The following is a 19672-nucleotide window of genomic DNA, read 5'->3' as shown; positions in this document are numbered from 1 at the left end:
GTATGGTAGAACTAAACTCTGGGTGTGGTAAAAACACAGTAGGAAAGGCACCACCCAGACTAAGGGAGTCTTGGAAGGAAACAGCCAAGTTGGGCTTTGAAGCTTTGGTACTTAATCAGACAAAGAAGTGGCATTGAAGGAAGAGAGTAATGGGCCAGAGCTGCCTTTAGAGCTTTATTACTGTGGTCGTTGTGTGGCAAACGTAAAATGTGTTTAAAAAAAAAAAATCTAGAATGTGTTGCTTCAAAACCGCTATGGTTATACAGAAACTGTGGATACTTACCGAATACTTCAGTGTGTGTCATATATAGTGCCAGGCACGGTAAGGATACATAAATAAGTGTAGTATGAGTCCCTTCCCTTAATGAGTTTATCATTTTAATTTCTGCTAAAGTATGAGAGAAAGAAGTGACTATGTTATATGTTGAGGGAAGGATCTAGAGGAGAAACACATTAGTTTTAAAAATATCACTGAATATAAATTTAGTCAGCTGAATTTCATCAAGGGGCATTTGTGACTACTGTTGATTATTAATTGGATAGCTTGATTCTTTGTGATAGTGATTAAAACAGGAGTTTAGTAATAATTTATTAGGCAAATACCATATTGAACTGAGTTGCTTTAAAGTCACTACTTTGTTGTGCCAGGTCACAAATACAAACTTTTAGCAATAAAGTTTGTTAGTTTTTGATGTTTTGGGATTTTTTTTGTTTTGTTTTGTTTTGTTTTGCTGCACATTTTCCAGAGTTTCCATTGGGTAACCTGAAGCTTTTTATTCTAAAACTTTGGTTCTGAAAAAGTAGACTCAAGATACATATGTTTGATTTGGTATAAAAAAAAATGGTATTTTCAGTACTATTAGGTTCATTCTCAAATTTTTTGTTTATTTTTTTCAAGTCACTTAGAAGTTTGAAGGAGAAAAATGTTTGCAGTATATTATGATTGCATGCTAGTACATTAGTAAATGTGAACCTTCTTCTGTTCTTGAGAAAATAAATTAAACTAACAACTAAAATAAATTTTTTTTGAGGGACTTCATGATTTAAAAAAGGGATAGAACAGCATAATCTCCCATGCCTTTTCAGAGCAACTACATATTCATTTTCTTCAGAAAAAGATGGGTTTTCTTATTGGATTAGAATCCTGTAATAGATTATATGAATTCTATTACCTCTTTGTTTTGTAGTTAACTGTTGATGCATCAGGTTCTGGCATCATACTGAGGTCAGAAGGATGGCATTATTTTCGTCATTGAGACCATTACAAATTCTCTGGCTGATGCTTAGAAATGTTAGTTGAATGAGAGAATAAGGTACTATAAGAAAAACACCTTTTCCCCTTATTGTGTATAGGAGTTGGAGGAGCTTTAGAGAATGATGATCCTTCCAAAATGGTTATGGTATTGGCCGCTACTAATTTCCCATGGGACATTGATGAAGCTTTGAGAAGGAGATTAGAAAAGAGGATATATATACCTCTCCCAACAGGTATGATGCCTTCCTTTTAATATATTTTTCTTTTCTTTTCTTTTCTTTTCTTTTCTTTTCTTTTCTTTTCTTTTCTTTTCTTTTTTCTTTTCTTTTCTTTTTTTTTCTCTTCCTATTACCTTTTTCTGTTTCTCTTTAAGTCTTTAGTCCATTGGCATTCTGCTTAAAGTTTCTAGCATCACAAAATTAATTTGTAGTAGATGGAAAGTGAGGCCCACAGTAGTACTCTGTTGAAGTTCCTGACATTTCATTTCAGAGCAGTTCTTACATTCGGAGCAATATTCATGTTAATAAATTTGAAAGGATATCTAAAGTTTTACTTTTAAATGTAAAGTCCTCATTAAATCTTAAGGGATTAAAGTCCTCTTGGGATTTTTTTTTTTTTCCCTCTTGGGATTTTCTTAAAAATATGCTTCTTTGAAAAATACAACTTCATCCTATTAATGACTTAAAATTTTCATAAGTGGACTTTTTTTCTTCTTATAGTGAGATAAAATTTACATGGAATGAAGTGTATAAACCTTACGTATGTAATTTGCTGAGTTTTGACAAACGAATAATCCTGTTTAATCAGTACCCTGCTCAAGATGTAGTATATTTCTGTCACCTCAGGAAGGAACTGTGTGTCGTCTACCAGTTAATTCCAACCGTCAATAGGTATTAAGTTTCCTGATTTTTATCACCATAGATTAGTTTTATCTATTACTAAGCTTCATGTAAATGGAATCATAACATGGGTACTCTGGTATATCTGTTACTTTCACTCAACATAATGTTTTGAGATTCATACATATGGTTACATGTATTGATAGTTTATTCTTGATATGATTATACCAGTGTTTATTTCCTTTTCTGATGGACATTGGAGTTATTTCTAGTTTGGGGCTATTAGGAATGAAACTATAAATACTCCTTATACAAATCTTTTTATGGATGAATGTTTTTGATTCTTTGGGGGAACATAGCTAAGAATGGAATAGGTGGGTTCTAGGTTAGATATGTTTGTATTTAACTTTATAATACCCAAATTGTTTTCCTAAAAAGTGATCTACCGTTTTACACTTTCACCATCAATGAATGAGAATTCCAGTATTTCCATATCTTTACCAACATTTGGTATGGTCAGTATTTTAATTTTAATCATCCTACCAAGTCTGAAATACTATCTCACATCTTTAATTTGCATTTTTCTAATGACTAATGATGTGGAGTGCCTTTTTGTGTGCCTCTTGGTCCTTGGTTTATCTTTTGTGCAGTGTCTTTTCAAGTCCTTTGCTCAGGTTTTTTTCTTTTCCTTTTCCTTTTCCTTTTCTTTTTCCTTTTCCTTTTCTTTTTCTTTTTCCTTTTTCTTTTCTCTTTCTTTCTTTCTTTCTTTCTTTTTTAGTATTATGTGCTGCTGAAGCGAGCACTTTTGCTCAGTTTTTGATTTATTTGTTGTTTTATTAATGCTGTATAGTTCTTTACCAGGTACGTGCATTTTGAGTATTTTCTTCTATTTTGCCTCTCAGTTTTCTTTATAGTGTCTATTGATAAGCAGAAGTTTTAATTTTGACGAAGTCCTCTTGTCAAGTTTTTATTTTATGGATCATGTGTTTTGTGTCTTAAGAAATCTTTGCTTATGCCAAAGGGCAAAGGTTTTCTCCTATTTTTCTTTCAGAAACTAGTTAAATGTATGATCCATATTGAAGTAATTTTGTGTATATATAGTGTCAGAGATTGAGTTACATAGTTTTATATATATATATATATAAAACTATGTATATATATATATATATATAGTTATTCTAGCACCACTTGTTAAAAGTTTTCTTTTCATTGAGTTATTTTGGCACCTTTGTTGAAAATTATTTTGCTACGTATGTGTGAATCTATTTCTCAGCTCCGTTCCATTGATATAAAAATAAGTGTAGGGGTATCTAATCAGTTATCTATTTTTCTTTTCTAAAGGTTTATTTACTTATTTGAGAGAGAGAGAGAGAGAGAGAGAGAGAGCAAGAGTGCACTAGTGGGTTGGGGGGAGTGGCAGAAGGAGAGGGACAGAGAAACTCTAAGCAGACTCCCTGCTGAGCACAGAGCCTGACTTGGTACTTGCTCTCACCACCCTGAGATTAGGACCTGAGCCAAAACAAAGAATCAAATACTTAACCAACTGCACCACCCAGGTGCAGTTTTTTTCTATTTTTTCTTAAGTAAGCTTTGGTAGCTTGTCCTTCAAAAAATTTGTCCATTTCTTCTAAATTGTCAAACTGGGATTTGACCTAATACAAATGTGCAAGCTGACTAAGGGATTCATGTGAGGCTGTTGATTTCATGTCTAGTTCTGGAGACTGAAGTCAATAGTGAAGGCAATTCAGGAAGAAAAGATGAAGTGGTGGAAACAAGGACAAATTATAACCTGTGAGGATGAGCTAGAACCCCATGAGGATAGACTGGAACCCATGGTGGGCTCTCATTGCTTCTAAGACTTACAGCTTTGATTACTGAGGTGCTCTATTGTAACAATATTAAATATACACCTGGTTGGGAGTCAGAAAAGCCGAAGGAGGAAATCTAGCAGGAACTGCTCCATACTAGCAGGTGAGCCGGAAGATAAGTGACAGTATGCTTGAGCTGCAAATGCACTTCATGCCCTGAACCAACTTCCTGAGTTGACTTACTTCTGCCTTTCAAATAGCACCCATAATGACTCAACCAGAGCTGTGCTCTGTGAATGCTGGGAAATGAAATTACAGCTTTGCTTAAGTTCATGTGATACAAATCTATATACCTTATTTTCCCCTTATTATCAGTAGAATGTATACTAATAGGCTCTGTTTTCATTCTTAAAATTGGTCATTTGTATTTTATCTCTCTTTTTCATGATCATCTTGCTGGAGATTTATCAAAATTATATTTTTGAAAATCCAATTTTTTGCTTTGTAATTTTTCTGTTTCCTATTTCATTGACTTTCTCTTATTTCTCCATTATACTTTGAGTTTAGTCTGTTTTTTTCCCTGAAGTTAGAAACTTAACACTATTGAGTTTAAACCTTTCTTCTGTTTCTAAATATAAACATTTAAAGCTTAAATTTCTCTTTATGCACTGCTTTGGCTTTATCCTACAAATTTTGCGATAGCATGTTTTCTTTACTATTCAATTAGAAATACTTTCTATTTTTCCTTTTTTAAATTTCTAACTTAATTCCAGTATAGTCAGGTACTACTCAGTAGAATGTCAATTTTTAATTTTATTGAATTTATTTTATGATTCAGCACAAAGTCTTTCTTGGTGAATGTTTCAGTTGCAGTTAAATAGAGTATTCTGTACTTGTTGATTATAATATTCTATAATTATTGGTCAGATCAAGTTAGTGTAATAGTACTGTTCAAATCTTTTAGATCCTTACTGATTTTTTTACTCTGTTTTTTCTACCACTTACTGAGAGTGGGGTGTTGAACTCCAAGTATTATTGTGAATTTGTTTATTGTTTGCTTTAATTCTGTGAATTTTTGCTTTGTACATTTAAAAAAAATTTTTTTAATGCAGAGAGAGAGAGAGAGAGAGGGGCAGAGACACAGGCAGAGGGAGGAGCAGGCTCCATGCAGAGAGCCTGATGTGGGACTCGATCCTGGGACTTCAGGATCATGCCCTGGGCTGCAGGCGGTGCTAAACCGCTGCGCCACCGGGGCTGCCCTGCTTTATACATTTTGAAGTTCTGTCATTAGTACATAAACAGTTATCATTGTTATATCTTCTTTGTCCTTCTACCATTATGAAATATCTTTCACTATCTCTGGTTAGACCCTTTGATTTGTTGCTTACTTTGCTACTAATATAGCCTTTCTTTTGCTTATTGTTTGCATGATATATCTACTTTCTTCCTTTAGTTTTCACTGTGTCCTTATATTTATAGTTTAGTTCTTATAGACAGCATATATTTTAGTCTTGCTATTTATCCAGTTTATTTCTACTTTTTTAATTGGAGTATTTAGGGGCTTCTGGGTGGCTCAGTAGGTTAAGTATCTGCCTTCAGCTCAGGTCATGATCTCTCAGGGTCCTAGGATCATGCCCTGCATTGGGCTCCCTGCTCAGTGGGGAATCTCTTGTTCCTCTCTTTCCGTCCCCACCCCTGCTTGTGCACTCTCTTTCTCTCATACTCTCTCAAATAAATAAAATCTTAAAAAAAATTAATTGTAGTCCATTTAAATATAATATAATCATTGGTATGGCTGTGTTTATGTCATCTTGTTATTTTCCCTTTTGTTTCTCTGTACCTCTCTTCTTAATTTCTTTCGATAATTAATTGATTGTTTTAGTATCTACTTTAATTCCTTTATTGAATTTTTACCTATCCCTGTTTTTTTAAGCAGTTAATCTAGGGATTATAGTATGCATCTGTAACTCTTCACAGTTGACTTAGTTGTACCTTCATGTAAAATGTAAGAACTATTTGCCTCCCCACCCAGTCTTTGTGCTATTTTGTCATGTATTTTATACCTACATTCAGTATAGATTCCATGATCTAATGAAATATAAATTGTCAGTTTAAACTTAGCTTAAGGGCAGCTCAGGTGGCTCAGCGGTTTAGTGCCACGTTCAGCCCAGGGCCTGATCCTGGAGACCTGGGATCGAGTCCCACGTCAGGCTCTCTCATGGAGCTTGCTTCTCCCTCTGTCTGTTTCTCTGCCTCTCTCTCTCTCTCTCTCTCTCCCTCTCTGTGTCTCTAATGAATAAATAAATAAAATCTTAAAAAAAATAAACTTAAGAGGAGCACAAAAAGCAGATTTTCTATTTGCCTACATATTTAACATCCCCACTACTCTGCTTTTCTTTTTTAAGGTCCAGATTTCCATATAGGTTCATCTCCCATTTGTCTAGAAAACTTCCCTTAACATTTCTGTTTAGGGTCTGCCAGCATTAAGTTCAGTTTTTGTTATCTGAGATGTCTTTCACCCTTATTTCTGAAGGGTATTTTTGATTGATAAATAATTCTGGGTTGAGAGAAGTTTTTTGTTTGTTTTGTTTTTTTCTTTCGTTACTTATAAAGATGTCATTTTGTCATTTTTTGGCCTGGCCTGGTTTCTCTTGTGAAGTCTGTCATTCATAACATTGTTTGTAATGTATCTTTTCCCCTCTGGCTATTGTTCTTTAAAATCAACTCTATTGAAGAATGATTTATATATAATCAATTTCATCCATTTAAAATGTGATGATCTTGACAGTTGTATACAGCCATGAAACTATACCACAATCAGGATGCAGAACATATCTTTCATCCTCAAAGGATTTCTTGTGTTTCTTTGCAGCCTAACCTTCTCTCCTCAGTACCTTCTACCCGAGGCAACCATCGATCTGATCTTTGCCACCATAGATTATTTGAATTTCATAAGTAGGATCATACAGTATGAATTATTTTGAGACTGTTTTTCATTCAGCATAATTATTTTGAGGTTTGTCAATGTTATTTTTTTTACTGGTGGGTAGCATTTCATTATATGGCTATATTACAGTTTATCCGTTCTCTTATTGATGGATATTCAAGTGGTTTCTGTTTTGGGACTGTTGTAAATAAAGCTATGCTTTATGTCATATGTCATATGGTAGTATATGTTTAGCTATAGAAAACAGGTTGGAATTTTCTTTAGTGGTTGTCCTTTATGTTTTTTTTCGAGGGAGGTAGTGAGGAGCAGAGGGAGAAGGAGAGAGAGAATCTTAAGCTGTGGAGCCCAGAGTGGGGCTCAATCTCACGACCTTGAGATCATGACCTAAGCTGAATTCAAGAGTTGGATGCTTAACTGACTGAGCCATGTAGGTGTCCCTGTCTATGGTTGTTAAGGTACTCTGTTTATCTTTTTGTTTTCAGCAATTTTACTATGATTTATTCTGTAGAGTTTTCCTTTTATTTATCCTGCGTGTATATTGGACTTTGATATTGTTGCACAGGTCACTGGAACTTTTAAAGTTTTTTATTTAAATTATTTACAAACTAGTTCGTTTCGGTATAATGTAAATCCCAGTACATTGTAATATTAGTTTCAGGTGTATAATATAGTGATTCAACACTTAGATATGACACCCAGTGCTCATCACAACTAGTACACTCCTTAATCCCAATCACCTATTTTCCTGCATCACCTCCTCACCTCTCCTCTGCTCCGTGGTACTTTGGAGTGGAGAATGAGGAATAATGAATTCTGACCAAAGGCTTTGGGGAGACTTCATGGAAGAAGTTGCATTTTCACTTATTTTCATAGAGGAAAACAGAAACAAAGGTGTGGTTGCTTGAAAATGAATAGACAGCTCTTGTGGCTGGAGCATCTGATAGAAGGATCTGGAATAGACAAAACAATAACATTTGGAAAGCTGAGAGACCTGAAAGAACGATTTAGAAATCTAGGGTAAAATTAATGGAAAGAAAAGATTATATGAAAGTAAAAAAAAAAAAAAAAAGTTGAAGGGCATTTTATGAACAAAAGCAACCCATGAAAATAAATTTTTAGTTGGAGAAGGAAAGAACGTAAACATGAGAATACATGAAACAAAAGCCACCTCTGAGGCCTCAGCTGGAGCTTGTCTTTCTGGAACACTTCCTTCTTACCTTGTGGCCATTCCATGTGGCCTGGGCTGCTTCAGGTATTTGCTTTTTTAACCTAGTCTTAGAGGTCGTATAGTGTCACTTCTGCTGTACCCTGGGTTGAAGTATTTACAACCCTACCCATTTTCAAGTTAGGCTACCTCTGGGTGGCACAGCAGCAAGACCACATTGTCTTAGCATGTGTTGCAGTCATCCTGGTAAATGCAATCTGCCATAGTTAACTAAAAGCACAATGACAGGCACAGCTGGAGCTTGGCCTTATGCTAAATCTCTTCTTTTTTATGCATCTGAATTATGGCAGCAACCCCCTGGTCTGCTTTATGAACTTTTTTTTCAGTCCCTTTCATTTAATTATATTTTGCTTTTGGAATAACCTCCCTAAATCACTAAAGTATTCTAGAGTCTCTTAGACTCTGAGTCTAATTTCCTATCACATTAAGTTTTTTTTTTTTTTTAAACTGCAGGTTCTTAACCTTATCTGTTTTACTTGCGTCCTTTTGCATTTCTCAGTCCTCTTTTGTACTTTTTTTTTTTTTAAGACTTTATTTATTCATGAGAGACAGAGAGAGAGGCAGAGACATAGGCAGAGGGAGAAGCAGACTCCCCCCAGGGAGCCCAATGCAGGACTTGATCCTAGGACCCTGAGATCATGCCCTGAGCCAAAGGCAGACACTCAGCTGCTGAGCCACCCAGGCATCCCTCTTTTGTACTTTTCTACTTCCCTTCCTCACCCTCCCCTGAACTCTGGTATATGCTTGCTTCTTCTTACTTCTGTGTCATTATTTATGGTGCTCCCATTTCCTAGATTGTTGTCTCTCTTTGCCTCTATTTAAATTTTATTGGGGCCCCTGTCTGGCTCAGTCCCTAGAGCAAGCGACTCTTAATCTTGAAGTCGTGAGTTTAAGTCCCAAGTTGGGCATGGAGCCTACTTAAAAAAAAAAAAAAAAAGAACAAGAAATCCATTGGGGTGCCTGGCTGGCTTTGTCAAAAGAGGATATGTGACTCTCGATCTTGAGGTTGTTTGAGCCCCACATTGAGTATAGAGATTACTTAAATAAATAAAACTTTAAAAAAAGTTTATTGATTTTTCAAAGTCGACATTAAAGCATGCTAATTCTGTGGAGGCTTCTTTGGCCTGGCCTATCTACCTTCTCTGGATTGTCTGTGTCTCAGATGGTCCTTAATAGAAAGGATCTGGGTTTTCTGTGTCTCCCTCTAATGTTGTTTGTTGATTGATCAATGATGGTGGAGGAGGTGATGGTGGTGGGGGACAATGAATATTTTTTGAGTGCTGTGGGCCAGGCTTTACATGTATTAACTTATTTAACCCTCACAAGCCTTATGCAGTAGATTCTGTTCTTATCTTTATTTGACATGTGAGGAAACTGAGGTACCAAGGGGTTAAGTATCCTATCCAGTGAGATGGAGCAGGGCTGTGAGCCCAGATAGTCTGGCCCCAGAGCACATACTTGCTATCTGCTATGCTGGCCTGTCAAGCATGTTCAAGAAGAATTGTTAGTACAAGAACAGTTGTTAGTACAAGAAGTGTATGATTCTTTTAACAATGTTTATTTAAATTTAGAATGTATACTGACTTGGTTATGTGGCATTGGCAGTTCTTTATTATTAACTTAATTATTTCTAGTTAAATCCTCTACAATATTATTTAGATTTATAGAGCTGATAAATTCTACTTGGAATCTTTTAACAAATCACTGATTAAACAATTAAAGTTATTTTCCCCAAATTATAGTTACCAGAGAAAAGGATGCTTCCTCTAGGCTTCAGTACCACCAGGCCCTCACTTTGAGCATGTTCCAGAGTTCATGTAAGATGACTGTCTAGAACCTGGTTTCTGTGGGATAATGCATTATATTGAACTTGGTGTTTGAGTTCTTAGGGCAGGCTGCAGTAAAACATTTTGATTTACAAATATAGTGATATTCTAGCATATCACTAAGAGAGCAAAGTGATAATTTGTTCACTAACATTCACCTGATATGCATGGAGCACTATGAAATCACAGTAGATTTAATTCAGAGTTCTTACTGAGGCATCAGGAGCACAACCACTTCCTGAGGCAGCAGACCTAGGAAGGAGCTCCCTGCCCTTCCCTCTTTTTTTCCCTTCTTGCTGGCCACCTGAGTGTAGGACTTCTTTGGCTCTCTACCATAGTGAACTATAAGGTAGGCCTATTGGCTGGGGATGATTACGGATAAGGAGTTCTGAAGATTAAGGAATTCTGGAGGTAAAGATTTCCTACTCATACTCTTCCTTTTTTCCTGGCAATCCCAGATAAAGCCTGCATGCTTCTCTTCCACTGTGGCTGTCCTTTGCATTGCTTTGCTTTGCCTCACTTTGTACGTGTGAATGAGAAATGTAACTCATCATGGAACTGTGTATTAAAATTTAGTTCAGGGGGATCCCTGGGTGGCTTAGCGGTTTGGCGCCTGCCTTCGGCCCAGGGCATGATCCTGGAGTCCCGGGATCGAATCCCACATCAGGCTCCCTGCATGGAGCCTGCTTCTCCCTCTGCCTGTGTCTCTGCCTCTCTCTCTCTCTCTCTCATTAATAAATAAAATAAAATAAATAAAATCTTAAAAAAAAAACAAAATAAAATTTAGTTCAGTCTACCCAGTAATTGGCAAACAACCACTTAACTACTTTCTAGGACAAGAAATGGAGCATTATCAGACCTCAGAAGTTCCCAGTATGTTCTTCTAGTATATTCTTTCCCTAGCACAGCTCCCTTCCCGCCCCCTGGTGGTAATCACTGTTGGAAATAATTTGTTTTTATCATATAATTTTCTCACATAATAATGTATCCTCGAACAAAGTTTTATCTTTTTTAAAACTGAAATTGAATCCCACTAATTGTGTTTGTTTATTTTGCTTCTTTTGTTCAAGTACATTTTTAAGATTCATCCATATTATATCTAGATGCTGTTCACTTTTGTCCACTAGGGCTGCCATTACAAGGTACCATGGACTAGGTCGCTTATACAACAGAAATTTATTTTCTTAGCCTAGAAGTCCAAGATCAAGCAAAGTATTGTTTCATTCTGGGGCCTCTTTCCTTGGCTTATAGATAGCCATTTTTCCCCCCAGTGTCTTTATGTGGTCTTCCTTCGTGTGTGTGTGTGTGTGTGTGTGTGTCTCTTGTAATCTCTTCTTTTAAAGACACCAGTGAGACTGGATTAGGGCCTACCCATTTGACCTCATTTTACTTTAATTACCCCTTTAAAGGCCCTATTTTCAAATATAGTCACATTCTGAAGTATTGGATGTTAAGACTTCAGTGTAAAACTCCAGGGGTGGGGGAGACACTATTTCAGCCTATAACATCCATTATATAATTATACCACAGTTATCCATCATATTATTTGATGGACATTTTCATTGTTTCCAAATTTAGGCAGTTATGATAGTATTATTATGAATATTTTTATACTTGTATAATGATGAAAATGCCAAAGTTTCTTTAGGTTGAGATGGAGCATTCCATCTTTGCAGTGAATTGCTGGTGATGTTGGATAGCTAGAACAAAAATAGATAAATCCAATCTATCTTCCCAAGTGGTTGTTCCAAAGTGGTTTTTACACTTGGAGTTTTTACACTTTGGAGTTCCCGTTACTTCACATTTTTCCAAAACCTTAGACTTTTAAATTTATATCTCTTGGTGTTCAGTGCTATCTCATTGTGGTTTAATTTTTATTTTGTTCTTTAAATAGTTTGAGTATCTTTTCCTTTATTAGCCATTGGAATTTTGTTTATATCTGTTCAAATATTTTGCCCATGTTTATGTTAGGTGGTTGACTTTTCTTTATATTTGTAGGAGTTCTTTAAATATTCTGGATATAAGTAATTTGTTACTTACATATGTTGTAAATATTTTCCCAAACCCTGTAGCTTCTGTGCTTTCACTCTATTTACAGGGTCTTTTGGTGAACTAGTGGAAAAGATGGAAGCTTTACCACTTGAACGGACTAATTTTAATGTAGTCAGTTTTTTTAGTCTTTTCCTTTGTGCAACTTTTTGAATATATACGTGTGTGTATGTATATACATGTGTGTGTGTATGTGTATGTATAAATATATATCAAGAATAGGGGATCCCTGGGTGGCTCAGCAGTTTAGCGCCTGCCTTTGGCCCAGGGCGCGATCCTGGAGTCCCGAGATCGAGTCCCACGCCGGGCTCCCGGTATGGAGCCTGCTTCTCCCTCTGCCTGTGTCTCTGCCTCTCTCTCTCTCTCTCTCTCTCTATGTCTATCATAAATAAATAAATCTTTTAAAAAAATAAAAATTCTCTTTGAAGTCATTAAGGTATTTCCTGCTTTATCTTCTAAAATGACTTGTAATTTTACATCTTATGTTTAGAGTAGTAATCTATCTGGCACCGATTTTTATGTATGGTATGAGGTAGGATATTTTTTTACTCTGTAGATAGTAGCTGTTCTGGCATCCTTTCTCCTACTGCTTAAACCAGCATTGTCATAAATCAGGTGTCCATAGCATATGCTTTACTCTGCTTCTAGGCTTCCTATTCTGTATCGTTGATCTATTTGTTTATCTCTGCAAGAGTATTGCACTGATTTGAATCCTGTTGCTTTGTAATAAGTCTTCAATGCTGATAGAGCAGTTCCTCCCGCCTTTTTGTTTTTCCAGTGTGTCTTGGTTGTTCTTGATTCTTTCCATTTCCATAAACATTTTAGTATCTGCCTATTCAGATCCACAGACCTGTTGAGATCTTTACTGGAATGCTTTGACTCTGTATGATCATTTGGGGAATTGTTAATGTCATGAAAAACAAAAACAAACATTGGGGAACTATTTTTAAGAAGACTAAAGAGATATGATAACTAAATGCAACGCGTGATGGTTTTTAAGAAAGTTATAAAGAAAGGCCTGGGGAAAATGAGGACATTTTAATCTGGATTGTGTATTAGATGATTCTAATGTACCAGTGTGTAGTAATGTACCATAGTGATAAGTGTGATAATTGTATGGATACATAGTGGCAAAATATTGACAGTTGATGAGTCTAGATGAAAGGTTAATGGGTGTTCACTGATTTTTTTTTTGTAACCTGTAGATTTAAAATTTTTCAAAATAAAAGTTGGGGAAAATTATATTTCATTTTATATATCAGGAAATAGTAGAAAGCCAGATGCAGTCTCTGTTTGCTGTATTAAATAGCAAATTTGCCATTAAAACTGATAGTAAAACAGCAAGCATGATTGGTTATTTTAAGTAATTCTGTAACTCATTTGAACTTACACAGTACAATACACATTTCAGTCATACTGAAAGAGCAAATGTATGAGAGCTGGTTCCCCAAGTTAAAAACACATTAGTAAGTGTTTCGTGTCAATTGCTGATTTCTTATAGCCTAGGAAATCTTTTTCTATATCACAGTAAAGATGAGCAAAGTGATTCACGAGAGTTACACTCCATGCAGTCTAGCTTTATAAAACTAAACTAAATGTTATTTTCTACTAAAAATGTATCTTGTACTTGAATATTAATTTTATTATTCATAAAAGGTCTCAGATCCTTGGTTTTCACAGCAAGTATCTTCACAATTTATAAGTAAAACTTTGAGTTTTGTTTCAATTATTATTGCTACCAAGGCACATAGGAAATTCAGTAATTCTAAGTCATGCAGTAAGTTGGTAATAGTAGGTGGACTCAAATTACTTACTACTCTTTCTTTTCCTGAATCTTAATATATAATTTCTCATCAAATGATTTGTAAAGTAAAACATCCTACAGTAACAAAAAAAAAAATCTTCTGACAGCAAAAGGAAGAACTGAGCTGCTGAAGATTAATCTTCGTGAAGTTGAACTGGATCCTGACATTCAACTGGAAGATATAGCAGAGAAGATTGAGGGCTATTCTGGTGCTGATATAACTAATGTTTGCAGGTATGTTGTGTGTGTGTGTGTGTGTGTGTGTGTGTGTGTGTGTGTGTGTGTGTTTTAATCTGTGACTTAGATATTAGGTATAGATTTGGCAGGAGGTTTGGTCTTGAAGTTAATATTGTTATTAGCTCTTACATGAAAGTAAAGTAGCAACTGATTTCCTTGAAATGATTTCTCATTTGTCCTGTTTTTTTTTTTTTTCTACATCACTTCATCACTGTTAGATGAATAATTGTATAACAATATGGTCACCTTTTCTATGTTTTCATTTTTAAGGCATTGTACTTAACTTGATATAATGACTTTGACAAGCTAAGGTCGTTTTAGCTCTAAATTGGATCCTAGTTGAGTCAACCAACATAAAATTTAGTTTTGGTTGACATTATTTTACTACATGCAGATAAGCAAGCAAGTTGACCAGTTTAAGCTGGGAAATATATATTTTATAAAATACATCAAATATTTCCCTTTCAATTTAGTGATACCATATTTTGTAGACAATTCACTCATTGAAGAGGATTTTCTTTTAGTTCTGAGCATCTTAACTATCCTTAAATTGACATCAGCAGCAGTTTTTTTAAAACTTTAATATCTGTTTCTCACTTTTTGTACTAGTATTTTTCCTATGTGCATGTAAGTTTAGTGGCATATAAGCTCCCACTAGTTTCTGGTATCACTGTAGTAAAATATATAAAAATTTGAAGTTTGGTTTAGGTTGGCTTCCTAATAGCTTTCTTACAGGCATTAATTGTCCACTTCTTCCAAACCGTCATAATTATTTACAGCTGATCAGAATGGAACTGAAAATAGGATCTGGAGTAGCCAGGTTTTATCCCTTTAGTTGCCCACCAATGCCCCACATGGAATTCCACATCCACTATATGTAGATACATTCATGTTCCAGAGAAAGAATTTCTTGGCTTTTCCTCCTCTAATTAGGTTGTACACAAACTGGTATAAGATTTGAATTATCTTAACATTAGCTTGTGTGTTCATTTTTAAGTGTGCAGTTTAGTATTTCAAAACTCTCCTTCTGTTTCCTAACTCTTTTGGCTGTCTCTGAAGAGCAAGTGGGGAAAAGAAAATTCCGTAATATCTGAGCCCAAACTAGACTTTTAGGATTCATTAATAGTATATTTTATGTTTAAGTCATTTGCATCCTGTTTTAACCTTTTCTGAACCCTCAGAATATCTCTAAAATGGGAAGTTGTGAGCAGCATCAGAAAAACATAAAATGATCTTTTGAGTGTTTTCCTTTAACTTTGTAACAGTTAACAGTGTTTAAAACATTTTGATCAGTATGTATTCACTGATTTTGTATGTTTTTAGGGATGCCTCTTTAATGGCAATGAGACGGCGAATCAATGGCTTAGGTCCAGAAGAGATCCGTGCACTTTCTAAAGAGGAACTTCAGATGCCTGTTACCAAAGGAGACTTTGAATTGGCTCTTAAGAAAATTGCTAAGTCTGTCTCTGCTGCAGACTTGGAGAAGTATGAAAAATGGATGGTCGAATTTGGATCTGCTTGAATTTCTGTCAGCTCTTTCATTTCTGGTATTTTTATTTATAAAATGTGAAGAAATTCCCTGCAGTTTTTTTTTAAGAAACAAGTTTAGAACTTTTCATTGGAGAGACTTTTCCCTTAAAGGAAAAAACCTAAAACCACAAAGGATATAAATATAGCTGGGAAAGAAGAAAAGCTTACATAGGGAGCCTGATAGTCTCCATCACCTGGCTTTGTGCTGGTACTCCATGCGTTAATATTGCACATACAAAGCAGTATGTCAGGGAGGCTGAAGAGTGATCAGTATGCTCTTGGAGAAGCTTGTTTACAAAGGGTTTTGAAGGACCTCTCTTTTGTACTTGTACTTGTTGGTTTTTGTTTTTTTCTATTCTTGGCTCTGAGCATGAGGGACCTATCTATGTCAACTTTTAACATCAAAACTGGGTTTGTGTCAAATTCATTGTTAAAAATGATAGTTTTGAATTAAATACGGAATTTGTTAGTTAGACCTTTAGAATTCCACTCTTACTGTCACAGTCTATCATATAGTTGAATTTTTAACCCTCTCCTCCCCTACCATTTCTTCTATTAGCTATCTAATCATTTATTCAGTTTTACGATAACCTCATGCCTTGTGGTCTTTGAAGTGTTTTGTCAGATTGTTTCTCTGGTCTTTAGTATTTTTTGCTGGTACTTATGTGGGAAGGGTGGGATTGCATAAGATGCACTTCTCCATTCTAGAATTCTGGATTTATTTTCACTTTTCTTTCAATACATTCAGATAAGTCCTTTATTTTCCTCAGCTCTAACATTGATTTTTGCTGAACTTGACTTTCATATTCTAAATAAATACTTTGGTATTCTAAAGAAGTCCACTCTCTGTGGCTAATGCAAAACAAACAAAACAAAATCTTTATAGTTTTCCAGACAGCTAGTTTAACAAAATAGCATTGTATTTAATGAGTGACATTCATTTGAAATTTTAAAATTTCTTGTCTAGGTTGAGAACTTAGACACTACATATAGTAAGATTAGAATAGAAATCTGACATGCACATTCAGTTCAGCAGGGGTTAGATGATAACAAGAGGCCAAAAATAGTAGATGGTGTGTATCTAATCACAAGTAGAATATCCTGTTGTTTATTTTTTTAAAGTTACATTTATCCCATTTAGGTTGGGCAACCTGTGCTTTAATGGTGATGCTTTTTAAAGTTTATACTTGATGTTGTCTTGAATTCTCCATTTTGGAGAGTACCCACTGGTTTAAAACTAAAAATAATAGAACTTTTTAGACACAACAAAAAAACTCCTAGTATCTTGGTTTAAGAGAATTTTTTTCCCTGTTAAGAATTATATAATTTTCAGATAACTTAAGTCTGATTCAAAACTCCAGTATTTTATGCAATGCTGTAAGTTACCCCCTTTCCTCTGAGGCATAGTTTATAAGAGTTAAAATTATAAGACATCATGATTTTATTTTAATTGAATTAATTTATTTTAAAAAATTGAAATAAGTTTTATTTATGAACTTTTAAAATAAAGAAATAAATGATCACACTAAGATGACCTTGCAAACTGTTGCTATCCAGTAACATTTTTTTTTTTCCTGAAGTCCTAGGGGCAGCCATTAAAACATATCTGTTTTGATTGCTAAAACTTGTTAGACTGTTTTTCTAGGTCTTGTGTTATTTGTCTTGGCATGTATTTCATCTTTTTAAAATCCTTCATGGATAATGATATGGTAATTATGATTTTAAAAAATTACCAGTTAAGTAGTATTTGGACACTCAAGCTTCCTAGAAGCTTATCTTTGCTATGATGGTGAATCAGGTGTACTTTTTTATTTCCCTCTTTCTCATTTTGTTCTGTCAATGGATGGGGAATGCTTTGTATTTCTTAACCCCCTTCAAGGATCTTGAGGAGATGGCTCAGGTGTTCTATCCAGCCATTACTGTACACAGTATGTATGCTGTCTTTATCACAAGATGGTATGTTGCCTTACTCAGAATGAGAAAATTTTGGTGTTTTGCTTTCTTTTTTCTATGTTGCATTATCAAATTAGAACGATTTGGTTCCTTTACATCATCTAAAAACCTGATATCTTGGGCTCTGCAACACAATTATCTTAGGACTGGGTTTTGTACTATTCCGTCTTGCAGATATCTGATCAGATAGTTCCTTTGTTCAGCGGACTTGCATTGGTTGCTTACTGTGTACAAGACCCTTGGGTGAAAGCTTTGTGGCTTACAAAGTTGGACCAGGCTGTGCAGTTCTGACTGGGCACTTCCTATAATTACACTGTGTTGCTTCTGGCTCCAACTAATTAAATGAGTTCAAATCTTAAAAGGAGAGGCACAGTAATCTATATATGCTTTGGAAAGATAATATATACAGGTTTTTCTCTTTTTCTCCTTTAAATCTGCTTTAAAACAAAAAGTTTGTTTGAACAATGTATCATAGATCTATTTTCATGAGCCATTTCCCAAAGTTCATGTATATTATAAACATGTACACTTGTAATTATGGCACATGTGTAATTATGATAAACATGTATGCATGTTACATGTTTATGGTAAATGTTTTGCTCTCATAATCATTTTATTTTTTAAAGGAACTTAGTGTTGATGAAATTACCAGACAAATGACTTTTAAATACAGGCTGAAGCCTTCTAGAAATCCACACAGGAAAATAACGATGCACAGGCTTTTATCTTCTAGTCAGTGGCAGTGTAGAGATTCTAGAATGATCAAAACACAGTTTGGGCTTGGGCCTCTGTCTCCAGAAAAAGCAAGACTGCTTGGAAGAGGAAACATGTTGTGGTCTAGCTGCATAATTAGGGGCTTTAGTTGAGCTCTTGAGATTGCAGGTTTTATGATGTGATATTTGACTGAAAAGTATAGGCTGAAACCACTAATTACTCAAAAAGTGAGCAAGCAGTATCTACTATGAACAAACATACAGGTATTTAAGAGAAAAAAAATATGTGCATACAGCTCCAGTGTACAATATAATTGTCACTCATTCTCTTGGCTCTATGTAGCCTGACTCTACTGAACACAAAGTTACTGATATTCTTTAGGTTTTGCACAGCTTGAGTTTGTGTGAGCTCCTGCATTGGAAGTTTCTTATATAGTGTTAAATCTATGATGAGAATTGTAAAATGACATAGTTATGTTTCCCTCTACTCCACCCTAACTGGAGTTAAAGTGAAGGACTTAGGCAGGTATTTCATGTTGTGTGGGCTTTGGCTCCTTCAGTATTATCTTGATTATTGAGTCCTTTTTGTGTATCAGTAGATCCCCACTCTTTCTTTTATCTTAGTTAATAAATCACCTTAACCTGTATCCTGTGTGATAGGTATAAAATATTAAAGATATCTGCTGGCCTTTTCCAAGAAAGGGCCACATTAACTTGAAGGAAACAATAGTAATTTTTCTTCTGACATTTTTCTGTGTCTTTTGTTCCTTAATTGTTTGATTGTATGGTATTTTTTACATATCACTTAATCTGTGATGCACATAATATTTATGTGGACCTAAAAGTTTGTCACAATAGAAAGAGTAGAACTACATTTGGAGGGCTTGTTAGGAAATAAAAATATTTGAACCTCATATGTTATATTCTCATTTCCACTAATTATTTTTGTAGAAAAGGGTAAAAACTCTGTTATAATTACTATATTTACTTATTTATACTTTTAAATTGGACTTTCCATACTTATTTAATTTTTAAAGGAAATTTGCTTTTAGTATTGTTTCTTGATGTAGAAACTGTATAAGTACTTTAAAAATAAAATCTCTAAGATAATAGATACATTTTTAATAATTCACAAATTAACAGTAGTTCTTGAAATGTTTATTCTGGCTCCAGACAACTCTTTAACTGGATGGTATTTCTAAATTTCCAAGTGACTTGTTTGTTAATTAAAAAAAAAAAAAAAAGAAAGGATAATTATTAAGGTAATGGCATTTATTTTTATTTTACCATTCTCATTTCTTGATCAACCTTATTTCATATATGTCTATAAATAACGTGGATATTGCTTTGTCACTGCCAATATGTAGGTTTTATACATTTGGAAGTTTGGCATAACAAATATGGAATTAGTATGAAGGTGTTTTCTTCCCGTAAAAGGGCTCCTATTTAATTTTGTGTTCATAAAACACACTTTTTGTTTTACCAC

At 34.7% G+C, this 19672-nt stretch overlaps 1 protein-coding gene across 2 annotated transcripts in view; it reads left to right on the top strand.

Moving 5' to 3' along the window:
- Window positions 1–19278, top strand: part of KATNAL1 (katanin catalytic subunit A1 like 1) — a 79326-nt gene extending 60048 nt beyond the window's left edge. The window contains exons 9-11 of one of the 2 annotated variants that reach the window (XM_055317319.1): window positions 1354–1488; window positions 13861–13987; window positions 15314–19278. In XM_055317319.1, coding sequence (XP_055173294.1) covers window positions 1354–1488; window positions 13861–13987; window positions 15314–15512 — 461 coding nt within the window. In that variant the 3' untranslated portion in view covers window positions 15513–19278. The remainder of the gene's footprint in view (window positions 1–1353; window positions 1489–13860; window positions 13988–15313) is intronic. The other variant, XM_055317321.1, reaches the window with a different exon arrangement.
- The last annotated feature ends 394 nt before the right edge of the window (window positions 19279–19672 follow it).

Source organism: Nyctereutes procyonoides, unplaced genomic scaffold (assembly GCF_905146905.1).
Source record: "Nyctereutes procyonoides isolate TBG_1078 unplaced genomic scaffold, NYPRO_anot_genome, whole genome shotgun sequence".
NCBI classification, from domain to species: domain Eukaryota; kingdom Metazoa; phylum Chordata; class Mammalia; order Carnivora; family Canidae; genus Nyctereutes; species Nyctereutes procyonoides.
Note: the sequence above shows the minus strand (reverse complement) of the source record. Positions and strands in the feature narration are given on the sequence as shown.